At 35.8% G+C, this 22288-nt stretch overlaps 1 protein-coding gene across 1 annotated transcript in view; it reads left to right on the top strand.

Moving 5' to 3' along the window:
- The window catches only part of MSH3 (mutS homolog 3), a 137599-nt gene that overhangs the window by 17421 nt on the left and 97890 nt on the right, over positions 1 to 22288 (top strand). The window contains exon 8 of the mRNA XM_072958444.1: positions 2190 to 2356. Coding sequence (XP_072814545.1) covers positions 2190 to 2356 — 167 coding nt within the window. The remainder of the gene's footprint in view (positions 1 to 2189; positions 2357 to 22288) is intronic.

Below are 22288 nucleotides of genomic sequence, written 5' to 3'. Positions count from 1 at the left end.
CATATATTCCTTTTCATATTCTTTTTCATTATGGATTACTATAAGATATTGAATATAATTCCTTGTGCTATACAGTAGAAACTTGTTGTTTACCAGTTTTACATATAGTAGTTAGTATCTGTAAATCACAAACTCCCAATTTATCTCTCCCCACTCCCTTTCTAAGTTTATTTTCTGTGTCTGTTTCTGTTTTATAAATAAGTTCATTTGTGTGTTGTTTTTCTTTTTGAGTATTAGCCTTTATTTTTTTATTTTTTATTTTTTTAACATTTTTTATTGATTCATAATCATTTTACAATGTTGTGTCAAATTCCAGTGTTCAGCACAATTTTTCAGTCATTCATGGACATATACACACTCATTGTCACATTTTTTTCTCTGTGATTTATCATAACATTTTGTGTGTATTTCCATTTGTGTCTTGTTTTTAATGATGAGTGCCCACTTTTTTTTTAAGGAGGTTTTTTTTTTTTTTTTTTTTTTGGTGAGGGCAGGTAATTAGGTTTATTTATTTATTTATTAAAAAAATTTTTTGTTAATGTAAGTACTGGGGATTGAACTCAGGACCTCTTGCATGCTAAGCACACACTCTACCACTGAGCTATACCCTACCCTCTGTATCTTTTTTTTAGATTTCACATATAAGTGATATCGTAATGATATTTTTCTTTCTCTTTCTGGATTACTTCACTTAGACACACGCATATATATATATATAAATGTCTCACTTATGGTCTGGCTCTTTGGCCACTAGAGAATGCCTTTGGGCTAGATTTGAGGAACTTCCTTGAGCTAAAAGTGAACAATTTTTAAAAATTATAAAATAGTCAAAAATGCATAAAACAGAAATTTACAGTGTAATATACTTAATGTACAGAAAAGATCACCCAGATTAAGAAATAAAACACTGCTCACAGAGGGGCCCCTCCCTCCAAAGGTAACTATAATCCACACTTTTACGATAATAATGTCCTTGCTTTTAGTTCCAGTTTTACCACCTTAAACTGTATATAACTGTTGTATGTATCCTTTTGGTTCTTGCTTCCTTTGTTTACCATTTTGTAGGTGCAATTTGTTTACATGTGTGGTAGTCCTTTTATTGTCACTGCTACGTTGTGTTTCACTTTACAATTTATAGTTTATTTATTCTTCTATTAATGGACATGTGGATTGTTTCCAGTTTTTGGTTGTACAAAGAACATTGCTATAAACCTTTCTGTACGTATACACATGCCTGAGTTTCTCAGGAGTATATTCCTGGGGGAAGAACTGCTGAGTTAGAGAATATGGGTGTTTTCAACTTTCCTAAAAAATGTTGGGCTGTTTTCTGAAGAGGCTGTCGGTTGACTCTCCACCAGCCATGGATGAGTGTAGGGACTGATTATTTTCCCTCCTGTTAACCAGTGCAGTCTGTATTACACTAGCCCCATGTCTTTCTTAATGATCAGTAGTGGATAAGAGCGTGGCCTGTGGAGTCAGACTATATAAATCCTGCCTCCACCACTTAATTGCCCCTCAACCTTGAGTAAATTACTTGCCTTTTTTTTTCTTCTTCCACACCATGGTCTTTTCCAGGTTATCTTTGCTGTTACTGTCTTGGGGTGATGGAGATGACTTTTAGTTATCATAGTTATTCCCCTGGATAGACTGACTGACTGCATGAGATTTACTCAGAGTTTGTTATATTTGATTTTGTGTTTTGCAAAAATTACACTTTTTATTAATTAATTTTATATAATGAAATAGTAGCTTATTACTATTCTGGTGGCCAGATTACTTGAAAGATATCACATTACTTTTAGTAATAACAACTACTATTATGGAGTGTTCGTTTGTTTTCTGATTTGATGCTTACAATAACTCTATGAGACAAGTAGACTGGTTTATTCTCACTTACAGAGGAGGAGCCTGGGGCCCAGGAAGGTTTGGTGACATGTCACAGTGATTCTCTGGTGCGTTAGATCCAGGACTTGGTTGGATTCAGAATGTCTCTCTAAAATTCCATCTGGCAGGGTGAATGTGACTTCTGATGTCAGAGTCTTGGAAAGCAGAGAGGTTTTCAAACACTTTAGAAATGGAAGTGCATGTTAGTGAGTGTCTTACCTTTAATGTCTCCATATTTGTTTATGCTGTCATGGTTGGAATTGGAAAAGTACATATTTTCTGTGCCGTTATGTTTTTGTTTTTAGGGAGTGCAGCCTGCCACAGGTGAGGTTGTGTTGGACAGTTTCCAGGACTCTGCTTCCCGTTCAGAGCTAGAAACTCGGATACTGAGCCTGCAGCCAGTGGAGCTGCTGCTTCCCTCAGACTTGTCGGAGCAAACGGAGACGCTCATCCGCAGAGCCACGGCTGTTAGGTGAGTCGGCATATTGCTGGAAAATAGTGGTGATTCTCGAACTTAGATCTGATTCCTAAATTGATGATTACCAACATTGTTGAAAAAGTTTTTATTTACAATACTATTCCAACAGTAGTAGGTAGAAATTCCAAAAAAGAAAAACAAAGTTATACATAATATCACCTTAACATACGACTTTAGAAGTTGAGTGTTTATGATATTTCATGGTATTATTTGATAATTAAAGTGTTTATGATACTATTTAATGATATTATTTGGTAATTAATCTTCAGTTTCTGGGGACAGTCATTCCTTAGAAAGTTTATAAAATTTTGGAAATGCCTTATCTGTGCTGCAAGTCTCACTTTGTGGCTGAGTCCAGTAGTTAAATTTGTTAGATCTAAGGTCCCTCCTCTCATTTACGAGGCAGTATGTTAGGCACCATGGCACACGAGAAAGAAGATGTGGTTGTGATGTGTGTCTGGCAGGCTTTATAATCCAGCAGGAGAGGCAGAGGTGCACAGACCTAACTGGACTCACAAAGCATGATGTATTACGAGACAGATGTGAAAGGAAGGTTCTATACAGTTTCTTGAATTTGATCGGAGGAGAAACTGGAAAGTTGGGCTGGGGCTCAAGTGAAGAGGACTTTTTATGTTGAGAAATTTGTACTTTAGATGAGGCAGGAGAGCACATGATGATTTCCATTTAGTTAGGTTGACAAATAAGTTGTAAAGTCAAACTAAGTGAAGTTCCATATGTTTCTTTGTTCTTAGAGTTGAATGTTCCTTTTTCAGTTGAACTGAAATTCTTTCAAAGTAGCTTTCATAATATGTTTTTCTGATTATAACACTAACCCATGTTCATTTAGGAAAAGTTGAGAGTTAAACAAGCAAAATACCATAAAAATAATAATAGGCTATAACCTGGAGATAACTACCATTAAACATTTTTGTGTATTATTTCTGTGTATGTATATCACCTTTTGTTTATAAACTTGGATTCATATTGTAAAATCAGCTTAATATCCTGTTTTTTACTTAAAATTCCGCATTTTTTTTAACATTATTATGGAAAATTTCAGATGTTTATGGAACTGTACCAAATAGTGTAGTGAACCCTGTGAATCCATCAACCAGCTTAATATTTCTCAACCAGCCAATCTCATTTCATCTGTAACTCTACTCCCTCCCTCCCTGGATTATTAATTTGAAGTAAATCCTAGAAAAATTATCATTTCATGTGCCAATATTTCAGTGGGTATTCATGCAGACACAATGACTACAGAACATTTGGTCATTTAAATGGATCATAATTTATCCATTCCCCTTTTGTTATGTTGTATTCATTTTTTTCAGTACTACAAATATTGCTATGGTGAATATCCATGCGTAGAAATATTTGTGTATATTTCTGATTGTTTCCTTAAGCTAAATTGTTAAAAGTATAATTAATTGGTGAGAGGGTATAAACATTCATAAAGCTCTTGATTGCTTGCTAGAATTGGTAATAACAATTTATGCTAACCCCACTATAGTATTGGTGGGTTATTTGAGCCATTGCCCACATGAGGAGTGATCATTGAAATAATCTCTGCCAATTGGATAGATGAAAATTTCTGCATGAATTCCCCTTATTTTGTTCTTAATCCTTTCTGACAGTGTGCTCAGACCTGAATAATTAAAAGTCACACAAGTGGACTGATAAGGGGTGCTGCTCTCAGAGAACTGAAAAAGTTAATAAAATCTCTAAAGATTTTTAGGGTAGTCTTTTAAAACTATATTTCCCATAGTTTATATCTTTGATTTTGTTAATTTTTCTTCATAACTGAGTGTATATTTGATTAATTTAGATGAATTGAGACTAAAGTTGATCAGTTGAATCAACACTTTCATTTTCTGATTTCCCCTTATTTTTATAAAACAATAAAGTTAAAATTCAGTAGAATGTCAAAACATTCCATAGAGACTTTGCCAAAACTGATTTTTTGTCCGGCAGGCAGCATTGCCTGGGGATATTTCTAAATGTTTACTCATCAAATGAGCTTTAAAAGCCATTTGGAGTACCAAAGATAGTTTGAATATCATATGTGGGTTTTACCAAATTTGATGACTGCCTTTGTCACATTTTAATTTGCTCTGGTTAGCACTGAGAGTATGTAATTTTTCCTATGTTTACCGACCACATGTAATTTTTATTTTTTTCACATAATGGACATAATGAATAGGCAAATAGTCCACATCTCTGTGGAGTCTAAGGCTGATTTGTATCTATGTTTAGAATGGAGTGGTAGAGTTTCAAAAGTCAAGCAATAAAACAGTGTGGTCTTGTGACATAGAGTTTGGCTTAGAAAATTGGCTTTCTTCTTAGTGACTTTGGGCAGATTACTCAATCGTGTTGTCCTTCAGTTTCATTTTCTTTAAAATAGGGGAAGTAAGAGTTTTTACCTTATAGTATTGTGAGGATTAAATAAGTTAATGTAAAGGTAAAGTGCTTGAAATAGTGCCCAACCTAGAAAGTTTTCTGCAGATTAAGCTGTCCTTTTGATTATTCCTATCAGCCATTCCCTCTTTCTATACTGCCTCTCCCTGTGCTCTTCTGGAACTCCAACCAGAAGTACGTTGGATCTTCGTATATTCTACTCTCTGTGCATGGCTCTTTATGGTGTCATCTCCCATCTACAGCTGTGTTTTTCTAATTGTTTTTGGCCCTTAGGACTTCCTTTTTTTGGAGGGGATCTCTAGAAGAAAGCATTTTTGATTATATTTTGATTCAGTATTTCTCTGTGTCTTTAATGTACTGCCTGAACCAATTAAGTCCTCCATGCTTATGATAGCATTCCATTTTTTTTCCAGTTGTGTATTATTTTTATTAAGTACTCATTATGTCAAAGGAACTGGCTAATGCATGCTAATATATGTATTTTTTTAGAATTGAAGTGTAGTTGATTTACAGTGTTAGTTTCAGGTGTACAGCAAAGTGATTCAGTTATACATATACATATATATATGTTCTTTTTTCAGATTCTCTTCAATTATAGATTATTACAAGATACTGAATATAGTTCCCTGTGCTATACAGGAGGTTCTTCTTGTTTATCTGTTTTATGTATAATAATGTGTATCTGTTAATCCCAAACTCCTAATCTATCCCTTTCCTGCTCTTTCTCCTTTGGTAACCATAGTTTGTTTTCTTTGTCTGTGAGTCTATTTTTGGTTTGTAAATAAAATTTGTATTTTTTTTGTAGATTCCACATATAAGTGATATATGATATTTGTCTTTCTCTGACTTCATTTAATATGATAATCTGTAGGTTCATCCATGTTGCTGCAAATGGTATTACTTCATTTCTTTTTATAGCTGAGTAATACTCCATTGTATATCTATTTCCAAGTTCTATTGTGATATATATACACCACATCTTTTTTATCCAGTCATCAGTCAATGGATATTTAGGTTGTTTCCATGTCTTGGCTATTGTAAATAGTGCTGTTGTGAACATTGGGGTGCATGTGTCCTTTCAAATTAGAGCTTCCTCTGGATATATGCCCAAGAGTGGGATTGCTGGATCATATGGTAAGTCTGTTTTTGGTTTTTTAAGGAACGTGCTTACTTTTCTCCATGGTGGCTGGACCAATTTATATTCCCACCAACAACGTAGAAGAATTCCTTTTTCTCCACACCCTCTCCAGCATTTATTATTTGTAGACTTTTTAATGATGGCCATTCTGACTGGTGTGAGGTGATACCTCATTACAGTTTCGATTTGCATTTCTCTAGTAATTAGTGATATTGAGCATCTTTTCATGTGCCTGTTGGCCATCTGGATGTCTTCTTTGAAGGAACGTTTATTTAGGTTTTCTGCCCAATTTTTGATTGGGTTGTTTTGTTTTGTTTGTTTGTTTGTTTTGTGATATTAAACTGTATGAGCTGAAAGCATTTCCTCTAAGATCAGGAACAGGACAAGGATGCCCACTCTCTCCACTTTTATTCCACATAGTTTTGGAAGTCCTAGCCACAACAATCAGAAAAAAAAAAGAAAAGGAATCAAAATTTGAAAAGGAGAAGTAAAACTGTCATGTTTGCAGATAGCATGATACTATGTATAGGGAATCCTAAAAATGCTACCAGAAAACTACTAGAGCTCATCAATAAATTCAGTAAAGTTGCAGGATACAAAATTAATATACAGAAATCACTTGCATTTTTATACACTAAGAACAAAATAGCAGAAAAAGAAATTAAGGAAACCATCCCATCAAAAAGAATAAAATACCTAGGAATAAACCTACCGAAGGAGGCAAAGGGCCTGTACTCCAAAAGCTATAAGATACTGACAAAAGAAATTGAAGATGACACAAACAGATAGAAAGATGTATCATGTTCTTGGATTGGGTGAATCAATATTGTTAAAATGGCCATACTACCCATGGCAATATACAGATTCAGTGCAGTCCCTACCAAATTACCAATGACATTTTTCACAGAACTGATACAAAAAAATTTTTAAATTTGTATGGAAACACAAAAGTCCCTGAATAGCCAAAGCATCTTGAGAAAGAGCTGGAGGGATCATGCTCCCTGACTTTAGACTATACTACAGTAATCCAAACAGTATGGTCCTGGAACAAAAACAGACACATAGATCAATGGAACAGGATAGAAAGTCCAGAAATAAACCCACACATTTACGGTCAATAATCTATAACAAAGGAGGCAAGAATATACAGTGGAGAAAAGACAGTCTCTTCAATAAGTGGTGCTGGGAAAACTGGACAGCTACCTGTAAAAGACTGCAATTAGAGCATTCTCTAACACCATATACAAAAATAAACTCAAAATGGATTAAAGACCTAAATGTAAGACCAGATATTATATAAAACTCTTAGAGGAAAACATAGGGAGAACACTCTGACATAAATTGTACCAATATTTTTTTCAAACCAGTTCCTAGAGTGATGGACATAAAAACAAATGTAAGCATTCCATTATTTTTCTATTTAGAAAGATCTCACTTCATTTTGGAAACACAATCATTTGTGTTTTATTTTAGTCAATTTGTTTTTCTTTAAAAATTTTTACATTCAACTTTTTATTCATTTTTTCTTTATTTTGCTTCACTGAGGTGAGGTGGTCCTACCTTAATTCCCTGAAAATGCTAGTGGGTCCATTTACACTGGTTTACATCCATAATCTTTAGCTTTTATCAACCAGAGATGCAATTCTCGGCCATGTTTAAAAAAAAGAAAAAAAGTTAGCAACGGGGATAGGGAATTCTTTTAATTAAGTATGAAGAACATAGCTTGCCAAAATTCTGTTCCATATTTACTTCCAGTAAGTAACACAGCATTGAATTTTCAAGGAGTTTTGTTGTGTTTTTGGTGCTGTCTTCTGTATTTTAAATAGTGATGAGTAGTTATTTGGAATCCCTTCTTTTTCTTCCACGCAAATCTGAGGGTAAAACCAGAGGTTTTTGTCAGCTAGTGGTTATTTCATTAATATTAATGAAGAAGTAATAGAGCTTTGTGAGAAAAGATGGAAGAATGGTTTGGAATTACAGAATATCCATTTTAAATATGTATTGGGTTTTGGCGGGGTTTTTGTGTGTTTTTGTTTTTTTTTTTTATATTTTTAACTTTGACCACAAGAGGTCTCCAAAGGATTTTATATTCTATGAATTTCAATTAAAAGACTAATAGCAGCTTCGCTGTTATTTTTATATGACTAGGTACAGGCTTAATTACTTTGTATTTAGAATGAATAACTATTAGTCAAAGACAGTACTAAACTATAGTATTGTTTCTAAATAATAATAAACTATCAATTTTTCTTAGGTTAGTTTTTTTCATTTATGTAAAATATGTTTGAAAGATTTCAGTTGGTTCTTAGGAAATTTGTCCTACTGTCTTAAGTGTTGTCTTTTTCATTTGTTGTAAGAGTGTGTATATTCTTAGATACTCTCTAGAGAGAGAAACAAAGGGAAAGCAATGATTTTAAGCATTGTATTAACTGCAGTTAAGCTTAGAGATTTTATATGCTTATAAACCTGGTCAAGAGGAAAGCTATAGAAAGCAATAAACAAATATTAGTTAATATTTACTAGTTCTCAAAGAAACTGATTTTTGAGGCAAGTCAGATGAACGAAGCAGATGATGGTTATTTTCGAGTTCAGAGAAGGAGAGCTTCTAGGCCCTGGCAGAGCAAGGAAGGCGTTGTGGAGGAGGTTGGCTGGGATGGGGACATTTGCAGGATGGAAGGCTTTGCATTGGTAGCGGGAAGGAAGGAGGATATGTTCTGTGTGTGTGTGGAAATAATGTTCGCTCTGAGACATACAGGCTGGAAATATTAGAGGAGGTGTGAAGACAGCAGGGAGACTTCTGAATGGAGGAGAACTTACATGTTGAGTGTTGGGGGAGAAAGGGTCAAGAACCATAAAATCCAGCAAAGGGGTATGGCCTCTCAGTGGAAGGCAATAGGGTATCTGGGCAAAGGAATGGGGTAATAAGAGGCCTAGGGGGTTGAGCCAAGATGGCAGAGTAGAGAGACTCACAGCTCTCCCTCTCCCACAGATACACCAAGAATTACATGTACAAACCCACTGAATCGCACAGAATACCTGCTGAATTCTGGCAGAGTGTCTCTTGCTTTGAAATACAGGATTCTCACAAAATCTGATAAATAACAAGTTTATACTGTATAGCACAGGGAGCTATATTCAATATCTTGTGGTAACTTATGGTGAAAAAGAATATGAAAATAAATACATGTATGTTCCTATATGACTGAAGCATTGGTGCTGTACACCAGAAATTGACACATTGTAAACTGACTATACTTTAATAAAAACATATTTTAAAAAAAATACGAAGAGGCCTAGATGGGAGAGTTGAATTTTTTATATTAATTTTTAATTGAAGTGTAGTTGATTTACAGTATTTTGTAAGTGATAGCATATGATATTTGTCTTTGACTTACTCAATTAGTATGATAATCTCTATGTCCATCCACGTTGCTGCAAATGGCATTATTTCATTCTTTTTTATGGCCGAGTAATATTCCATTTTATTTATATGCCATATCTTCTTTATCCAGTCATCTGTTGATGGACATTTAGGATGCTTTTATGTCTTAGCTGTTGTAAATAATGATGCTATAAACATTGGGGTGCATGTATCTTTTCAAATTAGAATTTTCTCCAAATATATGCCCAGGAGTGAGATTGCTGGATCATATGGTAAGTCTATTTTTAGTTTTTTGAGGAACCTCCATACTGTTCTCCTAGTGGCTGCACCAATTTACATTTCCCACCAAAAGTGTAGGAGGGTTCCCTTTTCTCCACACCTAGAAGAGTTGAATTTTAAAAATATGAACAGTTCCCATAAGGGAAAAACTAGTGTACAGAGAAAAGAGTAAGACCCAGGAGTTTGAAGAATGTCAATAGTTGGGAATAGGAGGAAGAAGAATAGGAAGAAACAGAAGGGAGGGGATAAAGAGCTGGGTCGAGAACCAGGACAAGGGAGAGATGTGTAGCTGCTGTTCATCTGTTGCAAATGATACGGTCAGCGGTGCGTGTTAATTTTTTTGCCATATTGACTCTGTTAAAATTTTTGAAGCTTTGTGACATTCTCTAACCAGTTAATACCATTTATCAGTCTGGTGAAAAAGGAAGCCTAGGTTCCCCTCCTGGTCTCTGCTAGCATGGGTGGGGTTAGACCACACTTTTTTCTGGGGTGTTTGGCCAGAGGAGAGTGGTTATTGTCTAGAAGTTTTCTGTCTTGCTTATAGCTGCACCTGTCCTGGGTGTTGATCTGGAGAGAGCAGTCTTGTTGGGGCTTTTTTGTCCTCTCCTGTTGGCCTTTCATGATTGTCACCTTTTTCAGCTTCAAGCCTGGGATATATGTGGCAAAAATGAGTCCAGGGGACTCACCTCCATGGCACTTCTAAGGTCTCCAGTTTCCTGCTGGTCTACTTTCTTTCCCCCTTTCAGTGTTGTCTTCTCTTTGTTTTATGTATAATGCGCAGGGCGTTGTACTCAGCAGGAGAAACAGGGAAAAGTACGTCTACCCCTCCTTCCCAGAAGCACTTCTAGTCAAGATCTTATTTTAGAGATTACTCTGAGTATGATTGAATTTTGCTTCCTTGATATTATTTTAATTTGATTAAAATTAAAATGTAAAAAACACTTGGATTATATTGATCATGCCAATGTGTAAGTGTTTACTGTAGCAAAACTGAGTTTTGTACATTGGTGAATCTGATTAAGGGAAAAAGAAAACTCCCTTTTCAAATGTTTTTGTAATTTAAAACATTAAAAAATGTTTTTAGTATCCCTTACAGTTTAAGCATGTTAGAATATTTTTGAAAGCGCCACCAATGGGGAAAGTCCCTCTTGAATTCCTTAGTGAATTAACCATCTCAGCATACAGAAAATAACAGTGAAGTCTTACCAGTCTCCCGTCAGAATGCTGTTGTCGTAATTAAGTCATGTTAGCTTTTTATAAAGTTTTTCTTTTCTTACTGCAAAACAATTAAGTATTTAAGTTAAAAATCAGATGGACTTGAAGGAAACTCAATACCAAGTGAATCCAGAAAGCCTGGAGAAGGGCATAAATCAGGTGTGGAGTCTTAGAGGGACAGAGGAATGGCCCTGAAGCAGGGAGGGTGAGGAGATGGGCTACACAGGACACTGGCCACTGCAAGCATAGCCGAGTCACACTTGGTTTACTTACCTGATAGAATTCTGAGCAGTTCACAAATAAATGTTTCTTACTTTCGTAGTTAAATATTTATTTAAGATATATTAAAACATGTAATTAGTGAATCAAACCTGTGATTTCGTAAATTTTTATGGCATAGAAAGATTCTTAAGTTGGTATTTGAGTTAAAAAATGTGGGTTGATTTAACAAAAACTATTGAGTTGTAGTAGTGATGTACTTGCCGACGTGGGAACATTCTTGAAGGTGGAGGGGGAATGACCAAAGTAGGGGAAACCTGCTGGAGCACATTTTAGGGGCATATATGTCATATTTATCCGCTTCTTGTCATTTAGATTTTGTACATGTGTTTGAGCTAAATCAAATATAAATGGGACCATTGCTTGAATGAAAAAAAAAAAAACCCAGAGTTTAAGAGAAATATAGGTGATGAATTTGAGGCCCAGAAAGGGCATTTCAGCTCCCTCAAGTTGAGCTCCTCTCCATAGTAGCTGACCTTTCCTGTAGTAGCTGACCTTTCTAATTGAGGTATTTAATTCCACGTTCAAGTTAATTTTACTAATTTAGAGAGCTACAGTAAACACTGATTGATTATCCTTTTCTTATCCCTAAAATGTTTGTATAGATAGATGTTTCCAGTAAATTCTCACTTTAGTGTTATATCCTCTGAGTTGTACATTATTATACATACATACATTAATTCATTCATTCTTAAAAAACATTTATTGGGTGCTTACTATGAGCCAAGTTCACAGCTAGATGGTGAAGATACAAAAATGAGTGAGGTCCCTACCTTTCAGAGTCTTCCAGTCTACAGGCATGGTAGTCATGGAGATAAGCAGTTATAACGGAAGTGCTGATTGTTACGGTCCTACAGAGTCACTGGTGGAGTAAGAATGCGAAGCCGTGCCTCGGGAATTAGGCGATGCTTTGCGCAAGAGGGTGCCAACATTAAGATTTGAGAACAGCAGCCAGGCAGATGGAGGTGTGAGAGAGCATGGTTTTCCTAGGGAGCAGAAGGTAGTTTGATTGGCTGCCCTGCCAGGGTGAACATAGCAGCCTAAGGCAGGACACATGTGGTTGTGTTAAGTGAAAATGAAAGAGTCAAGAGTGAAACAGTAGAGAGAGAGCGATGTTAAGGAGGGGTTGGGTAAAGCGTTTTCTCAGAGGAAGACAGGCGGGATGGCTGGTAGAAAAAACTGTGTAATAATCTTTTGTGTCCCCAGCACCTATTATAGTAGCTCAGATATAGTAGGCACTTAATAAATGCTTGATGAATGAATGACTAGACAAGTAACTTTTGGAATAAGGAAAATAATGGGTATTTCCTATTTGTTTTTCTTAGGAAAAAATGATGTGGCTTTTATAAATGTAAAGGGATTGTTTTAGTAGCTGGAGATTCATCCATGATATGTAATGATGAATGTGTATTTAAATGATACAGGTATAGCCAACTCATTTTGGGGAGACCATACTATCATTTCCACCCCCATTGTTTTTAATTCTTCAAAAAAATTTTTAAAATGTCACTTTAAATTAGTTTATTTGAGCATTCTGCCATTTCCATGGACATTCCTTTACAGTAAATATTAATGGAATCTGCATGTCCTTATTCTTAATGAGGAGTTAGGTAGCTATTTTAAGGATTGATAATAGTGGTGATAAGATTCCATCCTCATCTCTGGCACTTGAAACTTCTGTTGTGATGCACATAGAATTTTTTTTTCTCTGTCTATTCTGTTTTTCTCATCTTCTTCATTCCATGTGTCTAGAGTGGAAGGTAAAATATAAAGTTGACCTCCTTTGTCATTCTATTTCTTTATGTTTATTATATCTAATAATTTCACTTTACTATTTAGAAAATTCAGAAATAGAGAATTGATTATGGTGATAGGGATGGTAGTGGATTAAGTAGCAGAAATAAATCTCAAACACAGTAGGAAAATGTCTCAAGGAAGACATTTAAAAAAAGAGTCTTAATAATAAAAATCTGTTTTATATTGATTTCCTTTTAAAAATTATATTAATTCATTCCCTGGTAGAAATGCTGTTGTATTTTCAGTAGTACTGCTAATTTTTACTTATCTAGCTAGCTAGCACTTTTCCTGCATAGCACTTTAAATTTATATACATGAAAATCCAGATTTTAAAACATAAATTAGTATCTGTTCTGCGAGAGTGTTTGCAGTAGGGTTTATCTAAATAATGAGCTTCTTTGTGCATCTTCATTGAGTGTAATTCCTCAGAATTATCTCTAACTTACAAGGAATAAGGGGGTGTACGTGTTAGAGGTTTATTGGTAGTAGTCGAATAGGAAGAAACAGTATTTGAGGAATCGGGGCAGGGGGATGATCTGATTAATTACCATGGACAACTCCCAAGGTGGGGCCATACCACTTGAACAGAAAGTTGGGGAGCAGTTGTGTGAGACATGCAGTTATTTTAGTGATTCTACTTGACTTTTGTAAATCACCTGTTCGTTTGAGGCTGAAGATTTAAATTCATGAAATCTCTTAATTAACTAAAACATTTTATTCTGAAGTTACATGATCATCAAGGTAGTTAGTGGCAAAGCCCACTAAATCCCCAGTCCTGTTTGATGTTGGCAAGTCCACCTTGCCATCATTAAGATATAATCTAATAGCAATATAAATATAAAAATCTCTTTAGTTGAACTCTTAATACAGGCAGCCGTCTGTCCTTAGCATCTATTCAAGTATTTTTCTTCCCTTTTCCTCTCCATAGTTCAGAGAGATTCCTTTCATTTTCTTCCCTTCTAGCAAAGCTTCCTTTCATTCTCTACCTTAAACCAAAAACTTGGTTTAGAGCCTCCTGGGCTTGCTTATGTCTGAGCCTTTGTGGACGTGGTCTTATCCATTTATCTTTTCAATGACTCCTTCCTGTCGAAGCTTTCTGCTGAAGGGAGATTTCTTACTAATTTCCATCATTTTTGTTGATTACTCAGATTATTTTCTTCTCTCTTATTTTCAGGCCAGAAATTTCTTTTCCCTCCCATCCTCTTTTTGTGGGTTCTTTTTAACCACCAAACCAAGTCTTCATCCCTCAAGCAGTAAAAGTTTGTAAAGTCCTGGTTTGCTTTTTTCCTCTACCATTTTTCTTCCCTACTTCCCTCTTCCTCCTCTGTCTCTTACCCCTCCTCCTTTCACTCTCTTTAAGAAAATACCTGTTTAGTATTTGACTCAATATGTAGTTTGATTTACTATACATAATACTGAGGTTGATGGCATTTTCCCAGGCTTTCCTGGAAGCTCCCCAACACAACAACAGCTCGGAAAACTCTGACAAGCTCCCAGGACCCTTTCCCTCAGTGCCATCATGAACTCTTTCTCTTACTTTGATCCTTTGGCTGTGACCGTCTCTTCCTGGCCAGGCTGAGCTAAGCTTTCCATCTCATGGGAGTGGACGTGGACCCTGAACACACCATACTAGATTGTGTACTAGATTGTTTCCAGCCCTAACAGGAAGGCTGGTGGAGAGAAGAGTGCATGATGACTGAATGTGCATATCTTCTTCCTTGATGGCCACGTTGACCATGACCACAGCGCACAGTTAGTCCATACCTGGTGCTGAGTATCACATGACAGCCTTCATGGTTTGTGTCCAGCCAGGAAGGCCTGCACATGCCCTATCAAGGCAGTGCTTTTTGAACTGTGGTCACAAGTCGTTGGTGGATTATAAAAGCAATTTTATGGGTTACAATGGACACTTTAAAAAAAATGAAATTAGAATAGTGTATTGTCAAAGGTAGAAGGGTGCATTGTATGTAGCTACAGTTTTTCCATTTGCTGTGGATCCTAATCATGTCTTTAACCCAAGGAAAAGTTGCTTCAAAGACAAAGTGACTTTTGGTCATTCCTGTTAACAATAAATCAAATAATGTATACAAAACACATTAGCTACATAATGTTTCCCTTTCCATTCAGCCTCACAAACATTGATTGTATAATAACCATGGATCTTCTTGAGATTAAAAGATCTATGACCTTTGCCAATCTATTTGGAAAGCTACCATATTATACAAATCACTCCAGTACAAAGCACATTATAAATATAATTATAAATTATATATTATAAATTATAAATATAAATTATAAATATAATAAATATAAAAATAAATTATAATATAAAGTGTGTGATAGGAAAGCAAACAGAATGCTAAGAGAGTCCATGAAAGGGAGAAGATAATTTTGGGTAGAGCAGCACTGCTCAATAGAAGTATACTGTGAATCATATATGTAATTTTAAACTTTCTGGTAGCCACATTAAAAATTAAAGAGAAACAGATGAAAATGACCTTAATAATACATTTAATTTAATTCATTATATCCCAAATATCATTTCAACATGTTAACTCTGTTACATTCTTTTTTATACATTAAATCTTTACATTTTCACAAAGTTTTTAAAATCCAGTGTGAATTTTACACTAACAGCACATCTCAGTTCAGACCACATTTCAAGGGCTCAGTAGCTGCATGTGATTAGTAGTTACTGTATTAGACCAGTGCAGTTTTACACAGTGTAGGGATGCTTCATGCAAGAGAGGGCCTAGAAGTTTAGGCAACACTTAACTAGACAGATGTTGGGAAGATATATTCTCCAGTGAGAGAACAGTTTAAACAAAGGTGGATATGAGTTTGTAAAAAAAGCAGTTAATGAAACTCACACTATAAGCCAGGTGTATTCTGTAACCGTTGCTCATATTAACTCTTATAATCTTCATAGCAACCCTTTGAAGTAGTTACTGTTATTATATAGTAACTACTATATTACTTACAAATTATATATTTTATAAATGAGGAAACAGGCACAGGTGGTCTAGTAGCTTATATGCATATATGTATGTGTCTGTCTCCAAAGATACCATGTCCCAAACACTGGGACCTGAGAATATGTGAGATTAAATGACAAAGAGGAATTAAGGTTGCTACTCAGCTGACCTTAAGATAGGGAGAGTACCCTGGATTGTCTAGGAGGGCTCAGTTAATCATAAGAGTCCTTTAAATATGGAAGAGGGAGACAGAAGAGGAGTCAGAGTGATGTGATGTGTTTGAACCGCCAGTATTGGCTTAAAAGAAAGGTAGACTGCTTCTAGAAATTGGAAAGGGCAAGGAACCAGATTTCTCTCCTAGAGCCTCCAGAAAAGAACACAGCCTTGTTGACACCTTGATTTCAGACCAGCAAGACCAGTGTCGGAATTCTGACATACAGAACTATGAAATAATAAACGTGTATTGTTTTAAGCCACTTAGTTTGTAGTAGTTTGTTACATTATTAATAGAAGAGTAATACACTGTGATTATTTGTGGGGGTTGGGTAGTGATGTAAAATGTTTCTTAACATGATCCTGGCTTTAAAGAACTTTTTGTTAATCAGTAACTGTTTACCTGAATTGTCAGACCACTGCCTCTTTTCCTTGGATGCTCAGTTTCTTCTACCTCATTTTGCAAACTATCTGAAAAGTGACCGGTGTTTAATACTGTTAAAGCAGACATAACTTTTGCAAGTAGGAATGTAATTAGTAGTTTGGTTCTGCCTAAAATATTGGGAGTTTGGAAGTGCTTGGTAAAGTGGTTACTGCCATTTTTAAGTCTGAGCAGTTCCTAGTTGCTAAATCAGGCTGTGATTTATGTATGACTTGACTTACAGGTAAGGATAGTGTACAGTCTTTTATGTAACTCTGAACTGCCAACCCTCAGATATCACAGAGTTTACTTGTGGGTGATTAAATTGAGTAAGACAAAAGGTGGCCCACCCATACAGAATAAAATCCTGTTTCTTTGCCTGCCAGAGAACAGTGGGAGCAGCCTGGCCTGTAGATTGATTGTCATATTCTGCCTCCTCCCACCAACCTGTTGCTACAGTTACCGAGCTTAGCCTCTCATCACATTCTGTCATTTTCCTGGGGCTGCAGAGGAAAGGGCTTCCTTACTTTAGTTCCAAGGCCCTGTGCACATTGAAATATATGCCTCTAGAAAGAGAGAACAATTCCAGAGTTAAATACTGGCTGAATGTTGGAAACAGTGGTGGAATCCATTCATCCCCTCGGGCCATGGTGATGTGAAGTGTTCGTGGGTATCTTTCCTCTAACCTCAAAAGTGGAAAATGTAGGCCTTTTCTGTTTGGTGCTGTCTCTGCCCCAGGTGCTTGGTGAGTGCAGCCTCTTCTAGAATTCTCCTTGTGGCTTAGGGAATGTGTATGATTTTCCTGGATTCCTTCTCAGAGGCTCTTGGCCATGTTAATTGCTCTTGAGTGATCACAGGTGCTTTTTGCCTGCTAAGCAGTCCTTGTATGTAAAACCAGAATTTAGGCACAAGATAAATTCAAAGGTGGGGATTTTGTTTTACAGGAAGATTTTCACTTGCAAACTTTTCTAATTTGATTTGGCATATTTAAATAACAAATTATGCAAGAAGTTTAAATTGCTTCATTTTAAAAGAGTTTGAGTTGCAAACCCATTGCTTATGTAAAGTAACATATGAGGCCAGGGGTGTGGCATCCTTCCTACTGTCTGGTCCCTAGTCCTTACCTCTGGGTTCTAGTTGCACTAGATTGATTATCATGTTCTGAATATGTCAAGTACAGTGAGAAACGGCACAGAACAGTGGTCTGACTACAGAGTTTGGTGCCAATCTATTTGAATCTTAGCTCCCTCGTTTTTAGCTGTGGATCTTATTAACCTCTCCTTGGCTCTGTTTCCTTATTCAAAGACAGGTATGTATATGTATGTGTGTGTGTGTGTGTGTGTGTATATATGTATATATATGTATACACATATATGTATACATATACACACACACATATATATATGTAAATAAAAGGTATATAAAAATAGAACTTTTTCATAGAGTAGTAGTGAGGATTATGTTATTTCATACCTATAATGGGTTTAAAGCAGTGCCTTGGACACAGTAAGTGCTCATTAATTGTTAACTCTTTTATTTTCATTCATCACTTGTTTTTCTGCCATTCTTTAACTATTTTTAGTCATGTGTTTTCCCTATATCTGTCTTCTGAAATAGTCTATATTTTAACAGCCTTACTGCTTTTATGAAGCTGTCATATACTTTTTCGCTGTGGTTTTAGCCTTGGCTGAACATTGAAATTGCCTGTGGATATTAACTACTAATGCCTGCATTGTTGGTCTGTGGTAGACCTGGCTTATAGCGGCTTGTGAGAATGGATTGGTACATTTCCATGGGATTTTCTTTCAGGTTGTTAAAGCATTGGTAGCTTAAAAGAGCCACGGTGGAAATATTTACACTCTCGAAATTGGCAGATACTGTCACAGCATTCCTTTCAGTCTACTTGGTGTTCTAGCGATTTGTTTATAAGCGTCCTGAGCAGATTTTGAGGCTTTTAGTAGGGCTGTGTTTAGTTTGTGAGGACTGCTGTAACAAATACCACAGACTGATGGCTTAAAAAACAGAAATTTATTGTTTTACACTTCCAGATGCTAGAAATCCAAAATCAAGGTTCTGGCAGGGTTGGTTCCTTCTAAGGGCTGAGAGGGAAGGATCTCCTGGGCCTCTCTCCTTGGCTTGTAGACAGCCATCTTCTACCTGTGTCTTCTTTTTATGTGTGGCTCTGTGTCCAAATTTCCTCTTTTTTATAAAGACACTGGTCATATTGAACTAGGGCCCACCCTAATGACCTCACTTCAACCTGATCACCTCTGTAAGGGCCCTATCTCCAAATAAGGTCACATTTTGAGGTGCTGGGGGTTGTTAAGACTTCTCTGTACAGATTTTAGGAGGACACAACTCAACCCATAACATAGGGCAGGGACCTTCTTTTTTCTTTTCTTCTTTTTGTTCCTGTAGTACTTACACAGTGAAGATTTGTTGACTTGAACTGAAAAGGAAACACCAGTTAGTTGGTGTATGATTTGTGTATAATTTTTTATTCATTGTACTGTGAATTCCAGATTGTCAATTTGTTGATAAATTTTTTTGAAGTGGCTTTTTGTGAGGATAACATCAGAATTAGTATTTGTGGAGAAAAACATTAGTTGAGGAAGATTTTTTTTTTCCTTAGGTTGCCTGAGGCAGGCTTAAGCTTGTTAATGAACTCAAAAGGCATATGATCAAGTGAAATGGTCTTGATTTTGTGTCTGTTACTGAGAAACTGCTTTTAATCATGCATGAAGAAAATGTTTGAGACAAATTTCCAGTAATCTGAGAATGTTTTAATGCTGATCATTCTCTTCAGGATTATGTAAGCCTATGGAGTTCTCAGAAAAGAAGGGTTTCTTTTGCTTTTTCTCAAAAGCATATAATGTCAGGTAATGACTTGGTGATTTTTATGGTTGAAAAAAAATGTCTTTGAACCACAGGAAGCATAAATTATTCTGTAAAAAGTTGCCTCGTGTTAGGATGATTATATATATATAAAATAGATGACATTTACACTGTGATTATCTCAACGCACTTAAATATGGAATGTACTTTTTGAAGTTAAATGTTTTTCTTCAAAATGAGATACTTCTCTGCACCATTGCTTTTTGGTGACTAAATACTGGAATTAGAATCTTAATTCAAAAGTGTATTTGAATTACACATATGCACAGGAATTTGTTGGTCTAAATGTTCAGATTTTTTTAATACAAAATTTTCAGCTATAAATTAATATGGCAAATATCAAAAGCTTTGATTTTTAATCTTCTTAAATCAAGTATAATTTACATGCAATACAATTTACACACTTCAACTGTATGAATCAGATCAATTTTGATAAATATATGCATCAATATAACCACCACCCCAGTTAAGATATAGAACATTTCCATCTTCCCAGAAAGTTCCCTATGCCTTTTTGCAGTCATTTTTCTCCCCACCTCCACCTCCTACTCCAGACAAATACTGATCTGATTAGACTGTTACAGAATTTCACATAGATGGACTCATTACAGGATATACTCTTTTATGTCCAGCCCCTTTCAGCATAAAGCCTATGAAATTCACCCAGTGTTGAGTGTATCAGTAGTTTGTTCCTTTGTATTGTTTAGTAGTATTGCTACAAAATTTGTTTATCCATTCACTTGCTCAGCATTTGACTTTTTGGCTACTTTCAGTAAAGCTACTGAGAACATCTGTAGCCTAGTTTTCTTATGGACTTAAGTCTTTATTTTGGGTAAATACCTAAGAGTGGAATTTCTGGGCTATATGGGTAAGTGTATGTTTTAACTGTATAAGAAACAGCTGAACTATTTTTAAAAGTAGATATGCAGTGTTTAATATCACAACATCTGTGATATTAAAATTTTCCTGGTGTGGGACTCTTATGAAAACATGTCTAAAAAGTTTCCTTAAGGGGAGCAATAATAAAAAGTTTTAGAAATGCAAAAAAAAAAAAAGTAGTTCCCCAATTATATGCTCTCAGCAGCAGGTAGGAGAGTTGCGGTTGCTGTGCATCTTTGCCAACGATTGGTGTTGACATTCTTTTTATTTTTAGCCGTTATACTGAGTGTGAAGTGGTGTCTCATTTTGGTTTTATTTACTTTTTTTTTTGATGACCAATGATGTTTCCATGTGTTTATTGGCTATTCATATATCTTCTTTTGCCCATTAAACAAATTGAGTTGCTTGTCTGATCAGTGAGCTGTAAGAATTCTTTCTATATTCTGAATACAAATCCTTTGTCAGATATGTTTATTGTGAATATTTTCTCCCAGTCTGTGGCTTGCCTTTTAATTTTCTTGATGACCTTGGAAGAACACAAGGTTTTAATTTTGGTGGAAATCAAATTTATCAGTTTTCTTAGTTTCTTTTATGTCATAAAAAATCTTTGCCTAATAGTTGCTTCCACACCATTTGTCTTAAAGACTCTTCTGACCGCATTGAATTATGTTGATGTCAAAGGCTTTATTTTGAGTTTAGCTTTGAAAAATGACCTACTTAGGTTAGTAGATAATTTGGACACTGATGTTGTAGGATGTCATTTTTAAAAGTGTGTGTGTTTTGTGGGTGTCAGAAGTTATTTATATGTTAGAATTTAGTTATTTACCACATGGGAGCTCTTAAACACCTACCATGCCAACCTCTTCCTAATAGAGACCCAATTAGAGATGAAGGTAAAAAGGATAATTCTGTACGTGTGTGTGCACTCGTGTATGTGTGTATGAGAGAGAGAAATTAAGCTAAGGAATTTGGAACATTCAGGAAAGCACATAAATATTGCATAATTGGTATCATTTTAGGTAATCAGTTTTAGAATTTAGCAACTTTTGTTAAATTTTCTAATACTTAACTTTAAAAATAACCTTAGTATATAGAAAAGCCTTTTTATGTCTTTTGTCTTCCCATCTTTGAAGACTGCTATTCAAGTGACCTTTGAGTAGCTGCTTTTTTTTTTTTCTTTTCTTTCAAATTTGTCTTTTCCCTTTTTTGGGGGGTGGGTAGAGGTGATTAGGTTTATTTATTTACTTTTAGGGGGTATACTGGGGATTGAACCCCAGCGCTTGTGCATGCTAAGCATGCGGTCTACCACTTGAGCTATACCCTCCCCCCTTGAGTAGCTTCTTTTGTTTCTACTTGTGAAATGAAAATGCTTGGTGTCTGTTTAAAGGCATTTCAGGCATCAAAAGGAGGTGAGGTGTTATTTTGGAGAGGGGCAGTGGTTTCTGAAATCCCACATTAGCTTTTACTCCTCTTCATCCTCTGTTCCCCTGAAGTGAAAAGGGTATTGTTAGAGACACATCTTGGTAGCTGATGAGAGTATTTCTCATTGCTGACATGCTCTTTTCTTTGTGTCTGTCCTGCCCGATTATGTCTGTGCTAACGCTCTTTCCCTTTTCCCCTCTTCCTTTGAGCATGACTACTATTTTTCATTCTTAAGTAGCAGTAATAGTATTAATAATAATTGCAGTGGCTAACACTATGTATTAGGTGCTGCTCTAAGGGCTTTATATTTATTGGGTGATTTAATCTTCACCAACACCCTGTGAGGGAGTTACTATTCTTTTCATACAGATTTCCAGGAAACTGAGGCAGCGAGATGTGAAGTCTGGGATTAAACAGCTAGTAAGTGGCAGAACTGCGATTTGGTCCATCCTTCCTGGCTTTGAACCATTAGGTTATAACGACTTCTTGGGGAAAACACACAAAGAAGCAGCCAGTCCCTTCCTTCACCTCTGCTTCTGGACTTCAGAAGGAGTCATGTTTTATAGCACAGCCGACATTATTCTGGTTAATATTCCATGAAGCTTTCATTCCT

This window comes from Vicugna pacos, chromosome 3 (assembly GCF_048564905.1).
Source record: "Vicugna pacos chromosome 3, VicPac4, whole genome shotgun sequence".
NCBI classification, from domain to species: domain Eukaryota; kingdom Metazoa; phylum Chordata; class Mammalia; order Artiodactyla; family Camelidae; genus Vicugna; species Vicugna pacos.
This window is presented reverse-complemented; position numbering and strand designations above follow the sequence as displayed.